The sequence below is a fragment of the Mugil cephalus genome, chromosome 6 (genome assembly GCF_022458985.1).
Source record: "Mugil cephalus isolate CIBA_MC_2020 chromosome 6, CIBA_Mcephalus_1.1, whole genome shotgun sequence".
In the NCBI taxonomy this organism is placed as follows: Eukaryota; Metazoa; Chordata; class Actinopteri; order Mugiliformes; family Mugilidae; genus Mugil; species Mugil cephalus.
Genome location: NC_061775.1, coordinates 21827576 through 21853183, shown reverse-complemented (window position 1 = coordinate 21853183; position 25608 = coordinate 21827576). Strand labels below are relative to the sequence as shown.

The following is a 25608-nucleotide window of genomic DNA, read 5'->3' as shown; positions in this document are numbered from 1 at the left end:
GAAAGTCACTTTATGGAACATCCACTTGAATATATCTTGGTTAAATACAGGTATGGAGAAAACAGAAGGCAATGAATATTTTGCCATTCAAACGTTTCTACACAAATGCTAGTTCTATACACGGTGGCAACATGGCAGATGATTTTGGCACAAACTTCCAAGGCTTTGGTCCATTGTCGTCATAACAACAAAAGGAGAAAAAAAAAATGGTAGGGAGGGGCATGTCAAAACTGGATCTCTAAATGTCACTATAATGACCACAAAGAAACCGAACCCTCGCTAATTAAGTGCGTTTCCATTTCAACGCAGCGGAGCAGGTTGGGATAATTAAATGACTGGCCGCCAGTGTCTGCCAACTGCTTGCTGCTGCATTTAGATGGTGCTGGGGGTCAATTTAATTTGCCTGAAACGGACAACCTGAGGCGATTTTACCAAAGCCTCAGCCCACACACCGTGATTGTGTTTGCAGCGCGCTGGTCAAAAGGCTTCAACGGCGTTACTTCAGATTCACCAGACTCCGTTTTCGGCCTTCTACACGTGGTGTGCTCCGCTTGTGGATGTTTGTGTGCAGTTCACAAAAGTGGAAGACGTGGGGAGGACTGCTGCCATATGCAGAAATTCTTCCCAGCCTCCATACCTTCATAAAACGCAACTTGGCTGCCATGGCAACGCCGTAATGGATAAAACAGTCGAGTGCTCTTTTCAAGGCAAAGCCCCAGTCCCAAGATGCACCGAGCTCTTCACATGAGCGCTGACTGATCAGATCGCCTATTGTGAATCCTCCCCCGTCAGTCCTCACTCTCACGCTGCCTAAAGCGGAGTTCAGTCGTAGTTATAACGAGAAAGCAATTTTTTTTGATCATCTTAGAAATTTTGAAATCCTGACATACCCACATCGACTCGAGATGATGAACGGGGCGGTCGATGGACCCTCTGGAGGTTAGCGACGACGGATCTGCAAATTGCCGGATACTTCCTGAATAAGTTTTAGCAGCGAGGGCGTGGTGGAATTCAGCTTTGGGGACGTAAAGCGAAGAAGTGAAGTGCGAGGATGATGGCTTTTTCATATGTAGGAACGTTTAAGAGAAAACGGCGGTTCTCGCAGAGTGCCTCAATCTAATTCTGGAGGACAGTCGTCAGCGTTTCAGTTAAAAATGAGCAGTAACTTAAAGATAGATGGGGTTGATTTTCTTCTTTGGGGGGGAGGCTAGTTTTATACATTTAATGGGGAAAAGTTGACTGTTTCCATCGTTATAGGATTTATTTAATGAGACTGAAACCTTCAAAAAGTTGCTTCGCTTTCAAAAAACATTTCGATAGAACAAATCCTGCAAGTGGAAGGATCCTTCCAGATCAAAATCTGAACATGCCTTTGAAAGACAAAGTGGAAAGAACTCCAAACTGTAATCAGCTCCCTGAGGAGGCACCTAAACACGTGTTATCTACAGATGCTATAGATATCATCCGCCTGCTAAGGGCCCAGCGCCCGCACTTTGGTGAATTCTAAATGGACTCCGTTTATCTCCCGCGGCCTCATTCTCTTCGAGTCCAACGCGGCGCGGGAGGGTGAAACCTGTCAGCTACTGGGTGCTGTGGTTCTGAAATAACAAGACCCCCTTTTGTCCAAACAGGGCCAAGAGGGAGGGTGGGAGGGAGGGAGGGAGAGAGGGGGGAGAGTCACTACCATGCTGATCCTAAAAACCTCCCCACCATCCCCTACACCTCCCCAAGAGGCTCTCAGTCTCGGCCTGGGATGTTTGCTCTCCCTCTCCACCAGACAGGATATAATGCTTTCCACATGTGAGGGAGAGAAAAAAAAAAAAAAAGGGAGGGAATGGAGGGTGGAGGAGAAAAGGGGTGGATGAGAGAAGTGTGGAAAAGTGGGGCGGAGAGAAGAGAGAGATAGCGGAACCGTGGTTTGATAGAAACATTTTCATACCAAAGTCAGGCCTGATGGCTGCTTAACGCTTTGACTGTGAATAAAGATGTAGTTTTATTTGATAGCCACTAATGGAAAAAAAAAATCATGCTGGTATAGGTGCTATGCAGTACACTTCAGCTTTTTGTTCACGCAACCCAATAGCTCTGAACGTATCCAGAAACATCTGTGTTTTCCTTTTCTTTTTAGTCCGGATTTGCAGCCAAATCTGACCAACGCTATCAACGCAAATAAACTCCAGTGAATCAGCAGTAAACTTGATTGTGACAGAGCCACGATGCAGATATTTTTAAGTTCCTTGTCTCTACAAGCTCAAACACAACTCCGGTATAATTTGCAGGACAAAGGATGGTAATAGACCATCTAAACTGTGGCCGAGTAGCGGCCCAAAGGCGAAGCGCTGGGACTCGAACGAGAGGCGTTATCCAGACGACTCTGGGTCGTTTGGTCGGTCAACGGGGTTTAGGAAACAATGGAACAAGCATTCTCGGCATCACATAATGTAAATCGCGGGTAGGAAGGATAGTTAAAGGCCGTGGGCAAAGGGGGGCAACTCGCTGAGACTTCAACGCTGCAGTTTAGTACGAGCAAACGCCATTCAAAGGTCAGAACTCTGCATGATGCTGCAGGTTCCTCCTCTTGGCATTAACTACCGGGTGTGCCTGTGAGGGTCAAGTACGCTTCGTAAGAGGCACTGGGTACAAGTCGTTATACCTTATGGTTTTCACCACATACAGCCTTTGAAGTCAAGGCAATCCAGTCATTAAAACAAGGCTCCAGGCCACAGCAACCACACAGCAACGACGCTTGACTAATTGGGAGATAGTAAAACTTACTAAAAAAAAAGGAGTTATTAATGGTGACATTCTTCATTTTTTAATAAAAGTGTAGTTTTAATATATTAGAACTAAAAGTCAAGGCCCGAGCTCGAAAAGGAGAAAACAAGTCTCTCATGGAACGTTCGACTGATTTACTCTTTGCAGCAGAGTCAGGGCTGTGGTGCATTGCGGGAATAACGACTTGCTGCTAAAGTGGAGCCAATGTGAAAACGTTCCAAAGGCTGATCAAAGGCGCATACCGGAGCACCTCCATTAAGGTGATAAAATCTGGGAGTGAAAGACGGCGAAAACAAAACCTCACACGCGGCGGTCGAATTAGTTCAACAAAGGAATGCGCGATAATGAGAAAACTCTGTGTTTTTATGGGGGCTTCGGGTGCTTTTTCGTATCAAAAGGCCCGTAAACGATGGTGTTTGCGTTTCGCCGGAAAACGTGTGAGACGGAAAACAGAGGACGTTCTTCAATAAAAACCGACGGGATGCCAGCGGCCTTGTGCGGAAAGCCGTCAATGCAAGGTTTACTCAAGTCTGTCAGTTAGTAAACTGAACTGCAGTAAGTACCGTACAAGGGCAAGAACGCTTGTAAATTACTGTATAGAAGTTTAAGAAATCAAGCTGTTGGTTGGCCTGGCCTCCAAATTAACTAGCTCCCAAACTGATCAGGTATCTATGGGACGATCCACAGAGGCCTCTCCCCTCAACCCATAACACCCAAAAACCCCCACTCACAACATTCTGTTACCAGACACCACAGGACGCCCTCAGAAGACCCATGTCCATTCAGAAAGGTGGTCATAATGTTACGCTTGATCGGTGCACATGCGTGCCTCAGTACTCCTCGGCGTCTGTTACATTTTTAGAGCTGTAGTTTATCACAGAATAAAAACAAACTTTTTTTTTTTTTTTTCCCAGATTTCAGAATCAGCAGCTTTGGGTGAAATGACAAACAACCTGTCAGAAACAAACCAGCCGTGGAAACCGAGCGAAGTTTCCAAAACACTTAACCTCTGGACCGGGCTTCAGCCACCGAGGGCCCGGTGCCAGCCAACAAGCGGACTCTGGCACCGCAAGTCCCAGTCACACCCTATTGGTACACCATGTCGGGGCCAAAAACGTCCCACTGACTCTATATGATATGAAAAAGACCTGCGAGAAAGAGTGTGTGTGCGAGAACGCCGCGACTGAGCGACTGTACGCCACGGTGGAAAAAAAAAAAGGACGGAGACAGATATGCAGACACACACACACACACAGCGCAACGGCCTCATCACCCAGTGCTAATAAAATGCACAACTTTGATATATGCTTCCTGCCAAGACAGCCACTCTGTGAGCCAAGTGAGGGGATGTTCAGATGGGGCGCCCGCACTGTCTGCACAAACTATCCTGGATTATCTTCACATTCCTGTGCGGTGGACTCATCCGTGGGGGCTTTCAATGCAGTTGCCACACATCAGCGTGCATACGAACGAACGCCCGAGTCAGTTCGGAGATAAATCTCCAGAAGAAAATGAAGAAAAACAATCCTTATATTTTCTTAGCCGCGTTTAATTCAAATACTCCCATGTCTGTTTTTTTAATAACGGGGAGAAAGTCTGACCCTCGCGCTATTGGGAGCCGGAGATAGAGGGCGGATAAAGGTATTAAAACAAAAATATTACAATAAGAGTCAGGGGGCAGGTGAGCATGAGGGGGTTTTAAGGAGGGGCAAAGCAGACAGACGTAAGAAGAAGAGGGAAAGACGGCACAGAGATAAAGAAGGATAAAGGGCATTAGACGGAGAGGCAGAAAAAAGAAAAAGTTCCCGGGGTGGTCTCCTTCTCAGGTTTCCGAGCATGATGTGAGATCATGTCTGGCCACCGTTAGAAGGTCCCTCCGTAGACAGGGCGCTTTGTTCTAACTCATGTACTCTTAGGGCAGTTACACGCACTGATTAATAGAGGCAGGGGTCGCTCTGCAGAGAGGATTAAGCTGCATATGATACCGGGTTCTGCAGTTGCCAAGCTAAACTGGTGCGGCCCGGTCCTGCTGACCCCCCGTTGGCATGGCCTTCACACACACACACACACACACACACAAAAAAAAAAAAAAAAAAAAAAAGGGCTCAGGGATATTTGAACGTGGTTTCATTAGTTGACCGAACAGGAACGAATGTCCCATGCAACATTATACGTTAGCCCACACCTCGGCTGAACGCCAGTGTAAATACTGCAGTGCAGTGGAAGCTATTGTTAAGAAGTTATGAACATGAAACTACAGCACTGGAGACCGATCTTGTGTTAATGTCCAATAATCTGGGGTTACCTTGTAGCAGCAGTCTTGTAAAAATGTGCCGAAGGTACGAGTTACACACGCTTTCCAAGTTATTGGCTACTTAACTCCATCAAATGAATGCAGTTCAACAATAAGACGTTATTACAATTGATACTTAAAATAATCACAATTATTAATAGCAGATGCAAAGCAAGGGTTCACTTAAAAGATGATTAAGAGATGAATTTGGAGGTTTTAGTTTGTCCGCCAAGCTAGTTAAAGCAGAGATGTTTGTTTAAACAAATATCCATTAAATCACTATCCTTCCTCTACATGAGGTTACAAGACTTACTGCCAAATATTATATTAGTCTTTGCATACACAGCAATGAGAAGTGGGTGTTTTACAGCACCACCCGGCAGTCAGAGGAATCGTTCAGCTGAGTGACGACATGACCACGAGCAACGACGTGGTCATGAGGAAGCGATCAAGACCCCACCTGCAATTACCACTTATAGCCAAAGGTGTCGCCAAAGAGAGCGAACCCAGAGTGTCTAGACTGGGTCTTTACGTTTTTTTTTTTTTTTTTGTGGGGTAAATCTAACTATTTTCCAGTTGCTTACTATGAAACTAAATTCTATGAAAGTCTACTCAACAAATTACAGAATTACAGATTTTTTTAAGGGCCACTGCACAATAATTGAGGCTTCTGTGGCTCAGTAGCGGGTTCTCCACAAGCCAGAGGGTTAGCGGTTTGGTCCGGGGAACATGCTACACGCCAAAGTGTCCTTGAGCAAGACAGTGAACCCACAGTTGATCCCAGAGCACGGCACCGATGCGTGAACGTGCGTCGAATTGACGTCCGACTGCTTCTCCATTTCCCCAACTGGATCGGGAAAGATGGGACACGTCGGGGAAAGGTTAACGGGGGAGGTTCAGGGGATACAAACATCAGTGTGGCTCGTCTTCGGCGAAATTTCGGTGAAAGTTTCAGTTGCCATTGTTGAAGGTGAAACAGGAGTTAGAAACAAAAAGTAAAAGACTGTCAAAAAGACACAACAGTGACTCTGAGCGCACAAATACAAATGGCGTATTCTACAACAAAAGGTTACGGCATCTACGTCCGGCAGCACCTTAAAAGAGCCTTAAAGCACTTTGAGTACCGACAGGTAGAAAAGCACTTTATAAATCAAACTGACTGCAAATGCACCAGTTTTCAATTGCCAGACGGCAAAGTAGCCATGAAAGACACAATAAAACATGAGCATGTGTTTGTCCTGTTAAGGATATCTAGCAGTGCAGATGGTTTTCAGTTTATATGCTCCTCGAGATAAAAAGACAACCGCGCAGTTGCCTCCACACAAGCCTTCCTCTCTCTGCAGAATTAATGCTACAGCTGCTTTATCCGGATATCCTGCATCAATAGCGGCGCTCAATTCTCCAGCACACTGATCAGAGCAACAAGTACCAACTGGAACATAAAACGGCCGTAACATAAAAGCGACAAAGCGGCGGAGGAAACGTTCAAAAGACACCTTTGCTAAAATAAAACATCATTACTGAGCAGGGCAACGCCGGCCACAGCGCAGCACAGCGCCGCATTAATCTTTACGACACGAAGTGATTAACTGGACGCAGGATTTGTGTTGGCATCTCAGCGCGCCGGGGGAGGCAACCTGGGAGCTGCGGCGAGGAAGGAAAACATCAGCCCATGGTTGGTTAAATTACAGGAATACACATAAAAGGCGCGTTTATGCAAAGTCACGGACGCACACATGAAGACGGAACAAATAACACCGGCCGACACGTCGCAGAATCGAGTCGAAACGTTGTTGTTTTTTTTTCTCCCCCATTCTAGTTTGACACCTGACCCGTCTACACCGGCGGACTGAAAAGACGAGCTGTCGATTCGCGAGCATCATTTGCGACAGGAAACCACAACGCCCAGGTACACACATAAAGTTCAACCACGTACACAAATTTTCCTCTGTTCAATCAGTCAACTTCCTCAGGAGACACGGCAGAGTTGCCCGATATGAAAAACAAACAAAAATAAAAAACGTAATGAAAGCAGACAAGGGGGATGAGGATGAAAGGAAGAGGAGGAAATGAATGATGATTAAGCAGCTGATGACTGAACCTTTTCACCAACTGACTCATCCATTTCAAAAAGTCAGAGTAGCAGAAGCTCGGGAGTCAGAGTGTCAAAGGCAAGTGGGGAAAGAGACGAGAGGGGATAAAGAAATGAAAACAGAAAGATTAGAAATGTGCACCTGCTGGTTCGGGCGCAGGTGAAGTGCAGTCAGTGTTCACACATCTCGCGAGAAATGCATTAAACAGTAACACCGTGGCTAATGAAAAACCCTGCTGAGCGGTGCACACCACACACAGTGTTGAATCCCACCGGCAGCCTGAGAAACACGTCACAGATCTCCACTAGGTTGGGTTACTTAAACCGGCTCGGGTACTCTGTCCTCTCGCACTGCTTTCTCCTTGCGAAAGTAACACCACTGACTGTCCAACCAACGGAAATCTAGTCGGACGAGGTTGTGAAGTAACTGCCGTAACATTGTGACCACCTTCTTTCGGAATATAGTGAATTTGGAGGTTGTTCCTAGACCGTTTGGGATGGCTGCCGCTATCAAGGAGTGTCATTGCTACGGGGTGGTGGGGGTGCCTGGTATGTTGTAGGTGGGTGGTACGTGTCCAAGCAAAAAAAAAAATCCACATCCACACAAATGCCAGGTCCAAACATTTCCCAGCAGAACTTTGGATTGTCACAAGATGGTCAACGTCGGTGGTTATAATGTTGTGGCTGATTGCTGTTTCTGTTCTGTGGGCATAGCAGTTCTGTGGGCAGTTGCGGTTAAATGTGGATGCATGTACACTTCAGGTCAAAAGTTTGAAATCAAGATAAAATTAGTAGATAAAAGATCATAGTTTCATTGATATGCTATGCATCGAAATAAACATGAGTATTATTTAAAGAGCAGCTTATTAGAGAAGAAGAAATCTTCTCAACTCTAAAACTAGGCCCTTCTTTTCTTTTGCTGACATTTATTCAGCAATGTTCTGGTAACATCAATGCACCAATACACCTAAAAGTAAACTGAAAATGGAGCACATCAAAAAAAGGCATTGTGAACAGAAACTTGAAATTGCTTCCAAACTTTTGGCCTGTAGCGTACAGTACGTTAAATAGACCATAAAGGCGCATTCCCTTTCTCTTAATTCACATTCACAGTACTCATGTGAACATAATAATCCCCAAAGGGCAGGTTAAGGTGTTAAACTAACCACTACTCCCCGCAGGATCTACACCAAAACAAACTCGTCTCCCCTATTATTCAAAAATAAATAAACTAGTTCTGCTTCCTGGATCCGCTTGAATGAAGAGGAACTTGAAATGTTCCCTGTCGAGGCCGCGGAGCCATGTTTGTTACCGCTAAGCCCATAATGCGGGATGATTTAAAGAAGCGTGACTGGCGAGGTCAGGTTGTTTCTCCGGGTGCGTGTGCAGCCTTCACACACACACACACACACACACACCAGCGTGAGAGAAGAAGAAGCTACTCGTTGCATCAATCACGGTTTCATCATCAATGAAAGTACAAGCCTGCAGCAAATCCCCACTGCTCATTCTCGCTCCCTCATTATATATCCCACTGTTAACTACAGGGTTCGTATGGTGCAGCACGGAGCAATTCAAGTTTAAAAATCATATGCACAAATCTCACAACGTGCAAAAGTAAAAAACAATATATATATATACACACACACATAGTGTAGCCACACAGTCTGTGTTTTGCGAACGTGTCAACCGTGGGAGATGTCAACCGAATATGCATTTTTTTTTTTTTTCTCTTTTGCACTGTGCTGTCTAAACATCGGAAATCTCCTCTATTCAGATTCATGAGTCAATCACTGCTGTGTGCAGAAGCTCGAGCGCGAGGGCTTTTTTTTTTAAAAAAAAAAAAAAAAAAAAGAAGAGAGAGTTCCCCAAGGACATTCACGAGTTTCTGGTATGTAAATGACGGGTGGCTTTGCTATTGTGAACGCGGGGAGAGTGAGAGCAGTGCTCCTGTGATGATGTGTGCGGCAGACACATGACAGCTCCTCTCAAAGAAGAGTCTCCCGTTTGGCATTCCTGCTGCAGCGGTCAATCAAACTGCTTGGTTTGGCACCTCATTAAACACCAAAATAATATTCACATTCTGACGGTGGGTGGTACTGGGGGCACCTATAGAACCTATATATATATATATATATATATATATATATATATATATATATATATATATATATATATATATATATATATTTTACGTGCATATTATGGAGTCCCATTTTATTTTTGCTGTACAAACCATGAGACTTAAAATTCTTAGACTATTGCAGCATCTTGAAATATTCTGGCGCATGGTTGAATCTTTAATGGATTTTGCTGTGCATGTCTCCAACCCCTGCAAAGGAAGGCGAGATCCACTGTCAAATTATATTAACTGATCAGGCATAACATTATGACCACCTGTTTAATATTGTGTAGCTCTCCCTCGTGCCTCCAAAACAGGTGCAACAGTTGCATTTCCCACAGACACACGATCAGTTTGGGATCCTGTGAATTTGGAGGCCATGTCTGGATCTGGTCTGGTCTAGGTGGGTGGTAGATGTCTAAGTAACATCCACATGAATGCGAAGTTTCCCAGCCGAACATTGTATTATTTACTTCTCCTGTCAGTGGTTTTAATATTGTGGCTGATCGGTGTATATGTGTTTTTTTTTTCTCCCCAATGGACAATTGTCTTCAGATTAGAGTTTAGACTCAAGACTTCATTGACACCACACAGTGGTAGTGATTTCTGGTGTGCAACATTGTCTACAGTTGGTCAAAATCACACACACCGTGCTGCCTCGGCCAATTGGCATTTTCTGCCATTTATTTTAAGCCAGCCGTAGACACACAAGCAAAGGAATGCAAAACAACACACCACCTGTACACACACGGGCAGAGGCACACACACACACACACACACACACACACACACACACACACACACACACACACACACACACACCCTCGCACAACAGAAAAAAATGAACACATTCACGCAAGGTTCCTGTTCCCACAGAGCTCAGTATCAGGCTAACAGCCCTTTCACACATAGGCTGAGTAACACTGACGGATTAGCGTTTCCGGAAAAGGTAAGAGATCTGGCTGCGCCCCTGCGACTGGCACTCGTGAAAGCAGAGCAGGTCTAAGGCTGTGACGTGCTTCACGTTAAAGAATACCGCAGTGTCAAATGCCAGACATTTTGCATCCATTGTTGTTTAAGTTTTACGCCAGTCGCCGAGAGGTTAATGCTTGGCGTGCAGAGGCAACTTCCAGAAACCTGGTTAAAGACGATCGTCCCACGTCGTCGCAAAAACAAAAAATATAAGGGGTGTGGAAAAATGTGCAAATTGCGCTCACATCGTCATCTTAAATAAGGCAGTTCTTGCGAGGACTCCGCTGCAGGTTACCTTGCAGACAAAAGGCACATGACCAGCACGGATTTTTTTTTTTCTGTCAACATTCACTGACATATGACCAATTCCTAAATGCTCTACAAATTCTAGGGAAACGCTGCATGTTGTCTCTTGTTTCGCTGCCAAGAGATACCAGCAGAAACCCCGGCTGCCTCGTGGTGCCAACGTCTGGCTAGACACACAGAGAAAGAGAAGCTGGTGCGGCACCAGCCAGCCAAACCTGGCAACAGACCAGAGCCCGAGCGCGGAGAAGAAAGGCGAGAGGCTGGATGAAACGCCGCGTCCTCGCAGGAAGAGTTAACTGGGGCTGCTGTCTGAGGAAAAATACAAATGAAGGCTCAAGCGATGGAACGGCCGAGCTTGGTCGGCCACCGGCTCAACATTAAGACCCCTCAGTTAGATTGCTGGTACTGATTTCACAAACACAGATTGTCAGTTTCTTTTCAGTGGGAGACAATGGGAGACAATCCATCAGTTTTGTTGATCCACCAGGAAGGATCTGGTGAAATTCAACACTTGCTCGACAGAGAAGTCATGACTGAGGCGTTGGAAGGTAATTCTGTGTTACACAGAAATAAAACACGCCTTTCAGACAATGGCAGTGATGAGGTATGAACCCATAAACCCAGAACTAAAAGGGGATGGCACAGCTTTCCAACCAGGTCTCACTTGAGGTGCGAGATCTAATTTTAATGAACAGGTATTTCTCATTGACAAGGGTTCAATGAATAGCATTTAAACTAAATTCTGGATATGCATAACTGGTTAGTTCATATACAACCTTAATAATAACTGCATTTAGAAGAAGAAAAGGTACAAGTACAAAAATAGACCAGATAATCCTGATCTCCAAGTATACCCAAGCCTTCTCGGTTTGTTGTATCTAAGACAGGGAGACCACAAAGAGAATCTGGACAGACACAGCAACACAGCCGGAGAGCTGGGGGGAAAAAAAATCAAAAAAAATCAAAGAAAATTTCAAGATGGTCCCCATGCAACAAGAGCAATATGTTTTTATGAGTCAGAAACCTTGCGCGGGACATTATGGCTATCGTTTGTGAAACCGAGCGAAATACTTTAAAAGCCTCAGGGCTCAGTTATCCAGCTTAAACGAGCTCCGTTGTCTGCTGGGTTGACATCCTAGCGGGGAAGGAAAAGTCCACAGTAATTGCTGCAGAGACTGAACATGCTGTACCGGCACCTCCATACTAGATGTGCACATACGTCCGGATCTGTACGCCGAAATGAGGGAATCGGGATTGTATTTGTGTCTGGAACAAACGGAGACTTTGCATTCTTTTGGCGAGCGCGAGTAACGTCGATGTGCCAGCTGACGAAAACGTCCCGGCTTTTCCTAATGCTCTTCTTCAATTACTTTTGAGTCAGCCTAGATCCAATAAGCCACTTGTTTGGCACCCATCTGAGCTCCCAGACAATGATAGCTAAACACAGCTGCGGCTACTCATGTACACGCAGCTTTATACGAGTATGTGTTTATGTGAAGTATATGTGTGTATAGGTTGACATCGAGATAGCGTAAGAGTGGGACTTAGGGTGTTTACATTGGTTTGGAAAGCTGAAGGTGGCGAATCAGAGTCTACCGTCTTTTTCACCTCGCACATGAAGCTCCCTGCCTCCTAATTAACAAACATTTTCTCCCTTGCCGTTTCTCTCCCTCCGTCAGAGCGAAAACACAGCGTCTCTTTTCATGTGCCGGCCGGCCTTGTTTTACAGAGACCGAGGGAGAAAGTCCAAAGTTCAGCTCATTAGCCCAGGTCACTTCCTGACTCGCCTTCAAAGGCGGCGCACCGGCAGCAGACAAAAGACCCAGGACTCGCTTTCACACGCTTTCACCTCCCACGGCCGCGAGATGAAGATGGCGGAGGAGATAGACGGAAGAGGAAACCGGGAACAGAGAGGCAGACGGATTCTCGTCAGACTGCTGGAGGCACAAAGGACCACCGTGTATTTTAAAGAACTTAAATGGTCGGGCGCTGCGGAACAAACAGTTGCCGCTTATTTGTAATAAGAAGCAAAATGCGAACCACCTGAAAGTTGGTTGAAATCCTTTTGGGTTCACATACAATTAACCCTTTAAAACCGAACGGAACGGCAGTAGTCCGTTTTTGAATTACTGTAACTCACAATGGTTTACGCTATTGACAAAATTCAAGTTCGGCTGAACACTCGGAAGTTGTGTCTGGAAGACCTTGTGACATCCCAAGGGTATAACCAACTTTGTTTTTACCAACAAATTCCTCCAAAAAAACTCTCTCTTCCCAGGTCTCCCCGGCCTTGTGTCGCTCCCCAAAGTGTCTCATCGGCGTAAAAGCTGCCAGATTTTAATCAGATTTAAATTTATGTTTCTGCATTTCATCTACCTTGTGTCCAACCTGCAGCTCCCGAGAAATTCAACCATTATTTGCAATGACGCACATCGAAACAGCTGCGGTCGTCTTGAAATGCATCTCCACGTTCACGCCTCTCAACGGTCTCTTTCAGAGAACTCAACACAGCTGACCAGGCTAGCATTTTAGCGGCATCACAGAACAATGGCTTAAATGCTGACGTTGGCGTATGCTACCACAGAGGCAGTGCAAAGATCCATCGCATAAATATAAACCAAGCTTTCGTCATAGGATCACATCGAGCACAACAACTTAGTTAGGCAACAGCTGGCTTGTTTTGCTTCTCCAAAAGTGGTCACAAACTCAATGAATGCTCCTTTAAATAAAATGAAAATGTAAATTTTCAACTCATCGTTTCTAATCTACGCGATTTCTCATTGGAGCAGACGTCCTGCTTATAAATGGCTGTGAAGATAAAAGTTAGACTAACTGAGCTGACCTCTACGACCCTGTGACCCTAGAGTTTGAGAGGCGTCATAATTCCTCACCGGCAGAGAGTTGTGACAGTGCTTTGCGTGAGTGTGTGTGTGTCTGTGTGTGTGTGCATGCGACAATATGAGCGCCTGCCAAATCCCGGCTGCCCCCGCTGCACACAATCTCTCGCACTTTTCCTCCATTCCACCCCCTTGCACCTAATTTAGCATTTCGTTTTTTTTTCGGCTCGATGAGGACCCTGAAAGCCTGCCCCGTTGCATGTGCGCAGTCAGATGTTCGCCCTATCCAAATACGAAAAAACACTGCGCGCCGGCACGAAAACGCGGCTGGAAATGCAGGAACGACCTCGGAAAATGTGATTCCCGACAACTGTGAAGTTTTCGGGTTTACCGTGAGTTTGTGAATGCGACAGCGACGCCTGAGAGAGAGGCATGAGAGAAAAGAGAAGAAGAAGAAAAAAAAGGGCATGGAAAACAGTCTGATCTGCTTCTCCACAGTGGGAGCTCCAACTCCGTTCTCATCGAGAATGCAAAGCCTCTTCTGCAGGAGTGTGTGTGCACACCGAGGGGGATGGGGGCCTTTCAAATGCATGTTGTCTGGGGGAGGGAGCTAGTCCCTGTATTCCTCCTTGCCCTCCCAAATGGGTATTTTGCTCACTGGCCCTTTTGCCTTCACCACAAGCCCCCGCCCCTTTCCTTTCCCCTCTTTCTCTCTTTCAGGCAGAGTTCATTTTGAGTCCTGCCCATTGTGGCGAGTGAAGGGACTGACTCACTAAAGGGTGGCCCGGGGTCCCCGGGCTCACACTGCCAGGTCAGCCCTGTTGGTTGGAGCTAACCGAGTAACTCTGGCAGGAATCTGGGAGGGGGGAAAAAAAAAAAAAAAAAAAAAAAAAACACCCCAACAAAGCTCAGATCACCAATAAAGATCCTTTCTTTTGCGCACCGAGTGCATTTGTTATGGTTTTTTTGTCTGTTTGCGCATGAGAGGCCGCGCGAAGAAAGGACGAGGCAGAGCGGGCAATAATGAATGGGAGATAAAGAGCGAGAGGGGCAACGGAGAAAGAGGGATTCATTAAGAAAAAGTGAGAATGAGCTGATTAAACGCAGCCAGTTCATTAGTTCTACTCTTTAAGAAGCAGGGCAGAGTTAGCTACTTTTCGTTCAAAAAAAAAAAAAAAAAAAAACTGGAGGGCTTGGCTGTACAAAAGACAATGGTTATTGAGAAAGCTGGAGAAACTGGAATCGCACACATTTGTTAAGTTAGCAATTTATTTTAGCTCTCCGTGATTGTTTATGTGCATCACAAAACCAACACGACCACAGATGCGTGCGCTTGCAAACGGCACGACGTGAACACAGATGAGATGTTTTAAGTTCCATTCTGTTCTTTATATCAGGCGAAGCTGATAAAGTCAGAATGTTTACAGCTGAAAGGACGGGAAAAAAAATCCCTAATCAGACCATGTTCAACTTGACTGCACTTAAGATGGCAGTCAAGGAAACATTCCATCTAGATTCTTAACAGGAGCCAGGTCGGTGCGAGATGCAAGCAGGCGAAGACAAAGAGTGAGCAAAAGCAGATGCAAGTATGCTAAGGCAGAGGAGGCTGCAGAAAACACTGCAAAACCAATTTCAGCCAAGGCCAAACAGAGAGAGGGCCTCCTTCCACTGAGGAATATGGGAAATGGATCAAAAAAAGCCGGGCAGATAAATGATCTGGCCACGACAGTACAGGCAGATTGAAACCACAACAGCTGGTGCAGAGAGGGAAGAACATCAGTCCCATGCTCCATCCTGACCACAGGCCAGCAAGGAGCCAAGAGACGGTGCACTGGGCTGTACTTACACTGGCAAAAAAAAATAAAAAATTAAAGGGATTTGATTGAAATGAATGAGAGCGGTGTCGTCCAAGCGCTGTGGGTGAAAATCTCAGAAGAAGCTTCTGACGCAGCACTGAACGGCTGCACGCTGATGAAGAAAAAAAGGGCAAAGATGGACTCCGAATAATGCCAGATGGAGAAGCTGTGGACTTTGGAGATATTCGACATTATTGTGGTCGGTTTAAAAAGTAAAAACGCTGAACACGGACCATCTTGGGACAATTCAATGTTTTGCCTGGAAATTGTCTGACCTGGCACTCGTGTGGCTGTTACTTAGACATGTACTACCCACCCACCTAGACCAGACCAGGCACCCCAACCTATAGCAATGATACTCGCAAACACAAAACGGTTTAAGAACAACTAAAAAGAAAACATGAAAAACAGCACAAGGTGTTGACTTGGTCTCCAAATTCACCAAATCCTAGATTAATCAAGGTTCTGTAGGGAGCACTTAAACGAGGACACCCTCAGAAGACCCATGTCAACTGCTTGGACATCACAACTGTTTTGGAGACACAAGGGAGACCTACACAATATTAGGAGGGTAGTCATAGGTATATATTATAACTCGAATGGAAGCCAGTGTCTGGATTCTGAAGAAAAATATTTTAAAAGAAACTCAGAAACTCTTATTGTTTTTATACTTCTTAAAAATGCCTGTAGAGTATAATTACATTTTATGAGTTCATTTAAACCACGCACACTTCTTTTGACCACACTGGTCCCAGGCTTGACTCCTGTTTGCAATTATACCTTTCTAATGTATCCCCGTAAAGTTTAGTCTTCTCGTTTATAACCTGGGTTACTTGGGACGCAATAAGACCTCGGAAAACTGCGTCACGTGAATCCAGTTTCACATGCACCGTCTAAGAAACGTGAATATACAAATGCTGCAGCAATCGCCGAATTTGAGAAAGATAAGGGAAATCTTCAGCCTGATTTCTGCCACCAAAGAAATTTGCAGGACCCCCCCAAGATCAGCAAGATTCATCTATAATGATATCCTAATGACAATCCATTCAGTGGTTGTTTCGATATTTCAGTCTGAAGACTGTGATCCTTGAAGTCAGGCCACTTGCGTGGACGGAAATTGACAAAGAAAAACAGACGACGAGAGAACATGATGTTTTCGGTCGTGATTATGTTTTCTTACAAGTCTGTGATAAGAAGGCACTGATACGAAGGCAGAAATTTAAGATTCAAAATTTGGAGATAACGTTGTTTTTCTTGCACCCTGAATCAACGGGGTCTTTCGTGCGACAGCCTCGACAGTCGGTTCTCAGTCTCGTCCAACAAGTCGGTGGACTTGAGCGCGTCGGGAGCGTGTTCGGTCTGGATGATGGAGACACTGCGGTTTGAGGCGGCTGGATACGAGGGGCGCCCGGGCCCCTCAGCGCCTGGACACAGGCCAAAACCCACAAGCAGCCCCCTACATTTAATAAAAACCATGGCTCTTCTGCGCCGTTCTCTCCTGCATTGTGACGGGAAGATAAAGGTAGGGTCGACAGAACGGGGCCGTTCCCCTGGTCGTGGACGGGCCAGGAATTCTGGAGACTGATATGGAAACCATTCCTGGTTTGAAACACTGCACACGTCCACGTGGGACTCGGCAGCTGTTGGCAAAAGCCCAGTTCCTTTCCAGAAAAATTTAAAGAAATTTTCATGTCTTTGCAATACAGTCTCAACCATATCACTCGAGCTGCCATTTAGAATTCAGCAAAAAGGCAAAAACAAGCGCATAACACAATCAAAACAGTGTGGCGTGGACTTATAAAGTATTCATGAATTAGCCGCAACATGGGACCGAGAATCCGATAGCTGTATGTGAAAGCGAAGTTTAACAAACCAAAAACAACTTTTACTGAAATAGCAGTTTGGGGGGGAAAAACCGTAAAGATGGGGGGAAAAAAAGAAGAAGAACAGAGGTGAGGATAGTTCAGCACAGCCTCGAAGGGCTCATAAAACACTGAGGCTCATCGCGATTTACGGTCAGCGTTAAAAGGAGGTTTCTGACCCCGCGGTTCAGCTCAAGGCTGACTAATGGAAAGCACCTGTAGCTCTGTCAACCTGAACATCCTACACACGGAATGGTAAATAGTAGTAAACTCCAAAGTTTGAACCAAAATAAGGTTGAACAGAGGTATGAATACATTAGATTAGAAGTCCAATAGGCGGTTTAAGCATAGCTGTAGCCATGGCGACAGCGCAGATGCTAATGCTATAGCCTGACGTGCACCTCGCCAGAAACGTAACTATGCGTTGAGGCAATGCAGGTTGTAAGAGCTGTGACTGGTTAGCTCGGTAGTAGCATGCTAATGCTTCAGTATTTCAGGCTGCTTCTCCATCTCCACATTTTTCCAATTGATGGTTTTGGACCAATGAAGATGGAACACGTCGAGGAAACGTTAACCGAGGAGGTAGGAAGATGCTAACATTTGTACGACTCGTCTTCGGACAAATTTCAGTCGTCATTGTTGAAAGCGAAGCAGGAAACAAAAATGAACCCGACTGACAAAAAGACACAGCGCCGACTAGTGTTTGGGAGCAGTTGTTACAGAGTGAGCCAGGCTGATGAGCGCACCAGTATAAATGTCTTCCACCATGGTTGGCTATGTGCGTAGGTCACGCCGTTGAATCCCGCAGCACTTTAAATGAGCCTTGGATGCGGATGTGTTGTTTGGGTTTCTAAAATAATTAACGTCAAAGTTAGCTTGAACTCAGGGTGATTACTAAGCATTACTTTTGGATGTGTCTACAGCACTGGGAAAAGTCATATTATGTGACCGCCTTCCTCGTTCTCTCACAGAATCCATGTTACATGTGTTCTAACATAATCCACTGAACATGCAGACATGCACTACACAGCAACCGTGGAAACATCTAGCTGAGCAGAACGCATCAAATAGTGGTTCATTAAATACATTGGATCATGTTTATTGACAGAAAGATATACATGGACATGTCAAGCAAAAAAAAAAAAAAAGTACGGATGAGAAATATATATTTCAAGCTGAGGCAGTGGGCTTGTGAGGCTCATAGTAACCTTGACTGTTTGAGCACACAGCCATGCAAGCAATGCAGCAAGAGGCGAGGAGGCTTTGAAGCTGTGCTGCAGAGAGCCTAGCAGGAATTCTGATGTCCTGCTGTATATCCTCAAATCCTCCCCCTCCAACTCCTCCCTATCTCTGCAACTGGTTCAATATTAAAGCGAGGGGAAGAGCAGAAACACGGCGGCTGAAGGCCTATAAAAGAGAGTGCGGGGAAATAAGATTAAAACAAAAAGCAACGGGAAACAAAGAGAGACTAGGGGGGTGTTAAAAAAAAAAAAAAACACAGTGCCTAGTCCAAGTTAAAGAAAGCAAGAAGAGAAACGTAAATGTGGGCACTGTCGCAACTGGATCGAACTCAAACCAGAAAAATCATGAGCTAAAGACAGCCAAAGCTCCCCCAATTTTCTCTTTTACTACACAAACATCCACCGCCCTCAAATTACTATCAATATTCTATTAGGGGGCCGGGGATACTGGACGAGGCAGCCTCAATAACAAACCACACTATTCCTTGGATTGGGGCCCTTAAAGCTAACACGGCGGAATATCCTTCATAAATAATCGGCCATTAGGGCGTAAATACCCTCTCAGTAGAAACTATTGGGCCTTGGACCATTTAACGTCTCTTTCGGTGTTGGGCGAGAGCCTCCGCGTGCCTTTACGTTTAAGCTGATTAAGCCTCCGCTGCTGAAACTTGCAGCGCGGGTCCCGTCTCCAAAGGGCAGCCACGTGAACACAGCCGCTCCATTCGTGCGTTTTAATAACCCCGAAATATAAAAAGGCGATTTTCTGTTTTCATAATGTAGATTTGAGGCTCAATCCCAAATAAGAACCTCCTGCTTCAAGCTCCAAATAATCTGACATGAAACGCTCATTAGCTGCACACAGCGTTTCAGCGAGAGACGCGGTCAAAATCTGAACCGCGGATGATGACTCAGACGATGCGAAGTAATATATTTCCTTACGTTTCTGATTCGTACGCCGTAAACCTGCCAGAAAGAGCCAGGCAGGAGAAATGATTTACCATGCCCACGTGGATTCCCGCGTTCCACTAATAATCAGAAAAACAGATTAGCGTGAATAAAAATTCCCACGTTTTTATAATAACCGCCCCAGCCGTAAACAAACCAGCCCATTCTGAAAGAATTTTGAGTCTGACTGAGAGGGGCGGCGTAAATCTTATGACACAGGCGCCTGAAACTGTGGAAATGCTTGATCAGCTCAGATGGTGCATTCTTTTACGTGCACGTTTGCCCCACGAAGGGCAAACGAGTTTGTGGGAGGTAGAAAAACGACGAGATGTTAGAAAACTGTTATATTTCTGATTGTTGTTTCAGAGACATTTAGCTTCCATGTAAACACTTGTGTTGGAATATCTAATCATATTATTTCAATCAGTTTAAAGAAATATTGTCCATGTACACTGATCAGGCATAACATTATGACCAGCTTCCTAATATTGCGTAGGTCTCCCATGTGTCTCTAACAGCCGGGACTCATCAGAGAATGGACATGGGCCTTCTGAGGGTGTCCTGTGATGTCTGGAAACACATTGTTAGTGGGGCCCTTATTGTCCTATGGGTTGAGGGGAGGGGCCTCTGTGGATCAGGCTTGTTCCACAGAATTCGGAGGGGTCTGGTCTGGTCTGGTCTAGGTGGGTGCTACAGGTGTATGCTACATGTTTAATGGTGCACTGGACCAGTTGACTTTTTTTTTTTTTAAAGCAGTGCGACAGAGCGTTGCATCTTGTCCCGTCGTTGCTGAATGCCACCCTCTTCCCAAATCTGCACCAAACACTCTGGTCACCTCTGACCAGGCTTTATACGTCACGCTTACGTGGTTACGTCATGAATGCGTTTCATGTTTCGTGCATCGCATGCTTAACAGTCCTTGTGCACATGCGTGCCCAAGTGTACCATGCCAGAGATGTGTACCATACTCAAGCATGGTACACTTGCACTCACACTAGCCATGGAATCCAGACTCTAGGGGGCAAACGTGCAAGGACACGGCACGACTGCCTAGTGTGAGTCCGCCCTTAGCAACATCCACACGAATGCCAGGTCCAAACGCTTCTCAGCAGAACATTGTACTGTCACAAGATGGTCACGGTTAACTACTTCTCCTGGCAGTGGTCATAACGTTACGCCAGATCAGCAGCTGATAAAACCCAAGTCCATTTCAACTAAATATCAGACAGAAGAAGTGTCCTCTGTGAATGAAACATGAAATTCACTACTGCACATAATACACTGACTAAATGTTAAGTTTAAAAACTGTGCGGAGTCCCCGAAACTTTTGTCTTTGTTGAGCAACTGTGGCTTAAAGTGACAGCATTTGTGTTGCTGCAGTAATCAGCTCTTGCGTACACATGCTGGTACTATAAACGCTGCCACGTTGGGAACCAGAATAATAGAAAAAGATAGAAAAAAAAGAACTCCAAGGGGGATAAAAATGCTTTGAGAAGCGGACCTATCAACTCAAACAAAGTGTCGACTATGCGCGCTCACATCCCCTGACAGCAGAGTTACTCAATGACAGATTGAACAAGGTTGACCCAGTGACTCAGACGCGCCGACAAGTTCAGCCTCAAATTACACATCTGCCAGAGAATGAGGGGCGGAGTGGAGAGGGGTAAAATTACGTTTTTTTAAAAGGAGATGCCGGGTCGTTCGCTCGATGGCGAAACCCTCAGATGTTCGCCTGGAACAGTAGCGGCGCTAGAGCGCTGCGTGCGGATGTCGCCGCGCTCAAGCAGACAGAGCAGGACGCTCCACTCGGGGATAATGAATGCCAGCTGCAACTCCAACAACTAGAATTTTAATCAAAGTCAGCGGACGAGAGTTTGTTCGGGAGGAGCCGAAATGTGAAATCACATCCTCGTAAGACAAATAAATAAATAAAGTAACAAACAAGGAAAGCTGCAGGGAGATAACAAGATCGGGTTCAGCGGACACACCTGCGGGCTGGAGCTCAGTCCGAGCAGATGTCCACGCAGACTCCCGCAGTTTGTTTTCACATGCAGATGAAGGCTGTTTTTACTGGATGCGCGTCTCGTACAGTTAAACAAAACCGAATCCACGGAATGCACCACTTCAATCGCGCTCGCATTAGCTTCACGCCAAGTCACATTTTCACAGCTTGTACAACAACAGGAGAGCTCTGAGGGCTTTTCCCCGTGATAGATTTGAGAGGGGGGGGGGGATAATGACACTGAACGCTGCGTTTTGTCTGCTGCCGCACCAATCCCAAATCAGTCATAAACACTGTCAGGAAGGCTGGCAGAGAGCTGAAACCGTTTCGGTTTAATTACGTCTCCGTAGCTGCCGAGAACCGCTTTGCCCTCATCTGAGACGGAAGCAGTCATTAATTCTCGGTATTTACACCGGCGGGAGCGGGAGGGCGAGGAGGAGGAACGGCGGAGGAGATGACGGGGAAGAGGCAGAAATGTGACAGCGAGAGCGTGAGCCGGAGCTCGGGGAGGGATGAGCGGTGACAACGGCGGATCCGGTGGGATCAGAGGGAGCCCTCAAAGCCGGCTCCCAGAGCTGGGATGAAGGCGGCTCAGCGTGGAAGCAGGGAAGGAGATGAAACACCATTTGGGGCCGGGGCCCTCCCGCTGCCTCGCCTCTGTGTTCGGGGGCCTGCGAGCTGCTCCGCCTCTGAAGTGCTAAACACCTCCTCCTCCTCCTCCTCCACCCCCCCCACCTCAACCCACACCTCCCCCCTCGTCCTCGCACCCTCTGCACCCGCCACCGCTGCACCCTGCACCTCCTGCCATTTGGTGGCTCAATGCAGCTCAGCACGGATGGACACGGCAGAGGAGGGGGTGAAGGCTTCACGTAGCGTTTTCATAGGCAATTAGGGCGTCCCGCTCCTCCCCGTCAATGAGTCGTCTGGTTATTTTAACAATCAAAAAAAAAAGTTTCATCTCTAAAATGGCAAGAAATTACTAAATACACAAACCTCGTATCACATTAGACATCGTTTCACCATCCAGCTGTCCAATTTTCTTTTTTTTTTATAAAGTGCTCAGTTCAATATCACATAACAAAGAAACAAACCGCAAATCCTGTCAGATTAGACGCCAGATTAAACGCTTTGGTGTTATTGCATGAAAACGGCTCAACCCGGACGACTCGTTTTAAAAAAAACTATTTCTCCAGTGCTGACCGGCTCGTTTTGAATCGCCACTTGTCGCAGCAGAGGTCCAACACTTCCAGATTTAAACACTTCCAGGCAACAGATAAATCTCTGAACTCAGAGTTCCAGCTCTGAAAACCTTTCACAAATAGGCCAGGGACAAGAGATGCAAGAGAAATTTGATAAGAAATTATTCGTAAATACTAGACTCCAACCTCTTAAATGTTAAATATTTGCCTTTTTCTCCTTATTTTCACTGGATCTGAACACACTGGGCGACTGCAGGATGAACTTCATTCACCCGAAGGTGTGACCTTGAGCTCTAGGATCATGTGGAGGTAAAATCGGCAATTAAATTATCGTTAAATGCTTTGGAAACTGATTGATATTAGTCAACAGATTTAAAAAGATTAGCTGCAGTTACTGGGTGTTCCTATTCTGATGATGTGCAGGCAAAAATCGAATAGTCTGCATTTAATATTTAACTGTATCAACTGTGGATGGGCCTGCAGTTAAAACTGAATTATCCCCGTGGCTTAATGTGCAGGATATCAGCTTATCAACCAGATAAAATACAGACTGGAGGGCTTACCTTGTGTACACAGCGACATGTGCACATCTCTGCAGCCAGACACAAATCCTGAGAGCTAAAGTCAGGCAGTAATTAGCTGCACGCAGCCGACGAGGACCACGGTTTATTTGTGGCTCCTGATTGTGATAAAACGACGCAGTTTGCCCAGAACATGCAAACACGCCACTAAATGGGGAGCTGTATCTGAGGTGGTTTATGGAATGTTTGAGAGATTACACTGAAGGGTAAAACAGAAGCCGGCCAGACACTAAACCTCCGCGGTGACTGATGTCCCAGATAAATGCGTCCCAACTTCAAAAGAAAGAGCCAGTTGTTGCAACTGAAGAACGGATTTTGGTTCGTAACACAGCAACATTTCTGTCGACAAAGTTTCCACGTGCGGCTGGGAGATCGCCGTGTTGGTCGGCGAGTTTGTTTTGCAAGCAAGTTTCTGCAAAAACTGATCTTTAAACCCCCAAGTATCTTGATTTTACGCAAAGCAAATTAAACGCCCGTTTGCCAAAGAAAAACAAAACATTTTTTTTTCCTTTACCTGCATAGTGAAGACTCCCAGCTCCTGAGAGGACAGCTTCTTCATCTGCTCGGCCAGAACTTGCGCTTCTTCCAGGATAGAAAACTCCGTCTCGGCGCCGCAATATCCGCAAGAAGAGAAGAGCGCCGAGGAGATCAAAACGAAGCTCCAAGAGAAAGCCAGCGAGCCCCGGCCACAGCGAGGGCGTTCATCCCGGAGAGCGGCGCGCGTACTCGGCTTCAAAACCAAAGGTGCCCCCGCCGTGCGCCTCGCCATGATGGCCGTGGGTTACCAGGCTGGAGGAGCACGGAGTCCGAACTGGCGGCGGAAGAATAAAACTTCAAGGGGGTAAACAACTTTTTTACAACTCTGCAGCGTAGAGTACGCGAGCGCTTTCTCCCCGGCGCAAGTCTCCAAAATTCCCGACTACGCGAACCATCTCAGCTCCGTGAAATCCCTCACGAGAAGAAAGAAGATCCATGCGGGGAAACAGGACAGGTTTTGGTTTTTTTCTTTTACGGTCGTCGGCGTTCCCTCTTCGATCGGTCGGCTCCAACTCCTGGAAGTCTGGCAAAGTGTGTGTGTGTGTGAGCCGGAGATTCACCACAATGGGGGTGAAAGTGGGAGGCGTGGAAACGCCGAGGAGTCCTCCCGGCGCCTGGATCTCTCCACCGGAGGATCAGGGATCCGTGACGCATTCAGTCGCCGCTGGGAAAAGGACAAGTTTGAAGGAGGCCGACGCGGGAAAACAAATTAAAACGAGGCCAGCTTTTGTTTTTCGATCGACCGAATAATTAACTCAACGTAAGCCTCCGGTTAGATGTTAAGAAGCTGCCAGTTTTGAAGGTAACGTTTTTGGAAATGCGTAGGAAAATCACGTGTCTGATTCTCCTCGAACGCCCCTCCACACACTTCAAAAGGTTTTTGATGAAAGCCAAAAAAAAAAAAAAAAAAATCCTTTGGATGTTTTACTTGTCGTCAGTGACTGAATTAAGTGACTTGTCACTTAATTGTAAATTTTATTTTCCAATGCGAATGTCAAAATACAAATTTAACACATTTTTCTTATCAAAATGAAAAATTTTCCAGGGAAATAATTTAATTACCTTTTCAAGTGAATTTTAGTCAAATTATGAATTTGTTCTTTTTTGTGTACGTAAGAAAAAGCAGAATCATCTATACTAAGAATCTCTGTCTGAATATGAAAATAAACTGTATAAAAGGGTGAATAAAATGGGGAAACCCGCTGTCTGAGAGAGCCACATTTGTAAATTCACACAAAAGATTAATAAAAAACCCACCAAGATACCCACCACCGCCTTCACCCCTTCATCCCCACAGACATTAAAGAGAAAAGGACCCCTGGGTCCCGTCAGTGTCGCATGACTGCAGTTATTTTATCTTATTTTATTAAACACTTTGTTCAGCTAGTTATCCAGCGTAAGAGGCGTTCAAATGTGCCCTCTAACAACTAATTCCCCCGCATTTAGAGTAACTATTGCATGGATGAATAAACCTAGCAACTGGATACACTACTCACATTTCCTCTTTCGTTACCATAATGGTGTTTTGGAACTACTGAGAGTTCCCACCTATCTTGAGGGGATTATAAAAACTTTAAAGCCTGTGGTTTTTACGAGGGTACTGGATAGTTTCAGAATTGTCTGCATGTAACGCTTTCACTATTGTGCGCTGCAATTGATACTTTTATAACATCAATTTGTCAAATGGCAAAGTGCAATGTGTTGGTTGTGGAATTATTACCCACATCTTCTCCAGATCGCTCTCAAAACACATTGTTCTACCTGTGCAACATGAAACACCACATCAGCAACCAAGTGGTTGACATAGTTGCATTTACCTGCTAAATCTCAACCACTGACTAAAAACAGAGGTAAAAGAGGATAAATATTACCCACAACAGTCATTATAGTGACTTTAAACACAGCTTCAACAAGTTGCTCATCAAATTTAGTTAAAACCAGAGGTGCTGCCGAGGTAAAAGTCTACAGCGATACAAAGGAACACTTGG

General features: G+C 45.7%; 1 protein-coding gene across 1 annotated transcript in view; it reads right to left on the bottom strand.

Moving 5' to 3' along the window:
* The window catches only part of cachd1 (cache domain containing 1), a 92119-nt gene extending 67238 nt beyond the window's left edge, over positions 1-24881 (bottom strand). Inside the window, exon 1 of the mRNA XM_047587549.1 lies at positions 23598-24881. Coding sequence (XP_047443505.1) covers positions 23598-23852 — 255 coding nt within the window. The 5' untranslated portion in view covers positions 23853-24881. The remainder of the gene's footprint in view (positions 1-23597) is intronic.
* Positions 24882-25608: the final 727 nt, after the last annotated feature.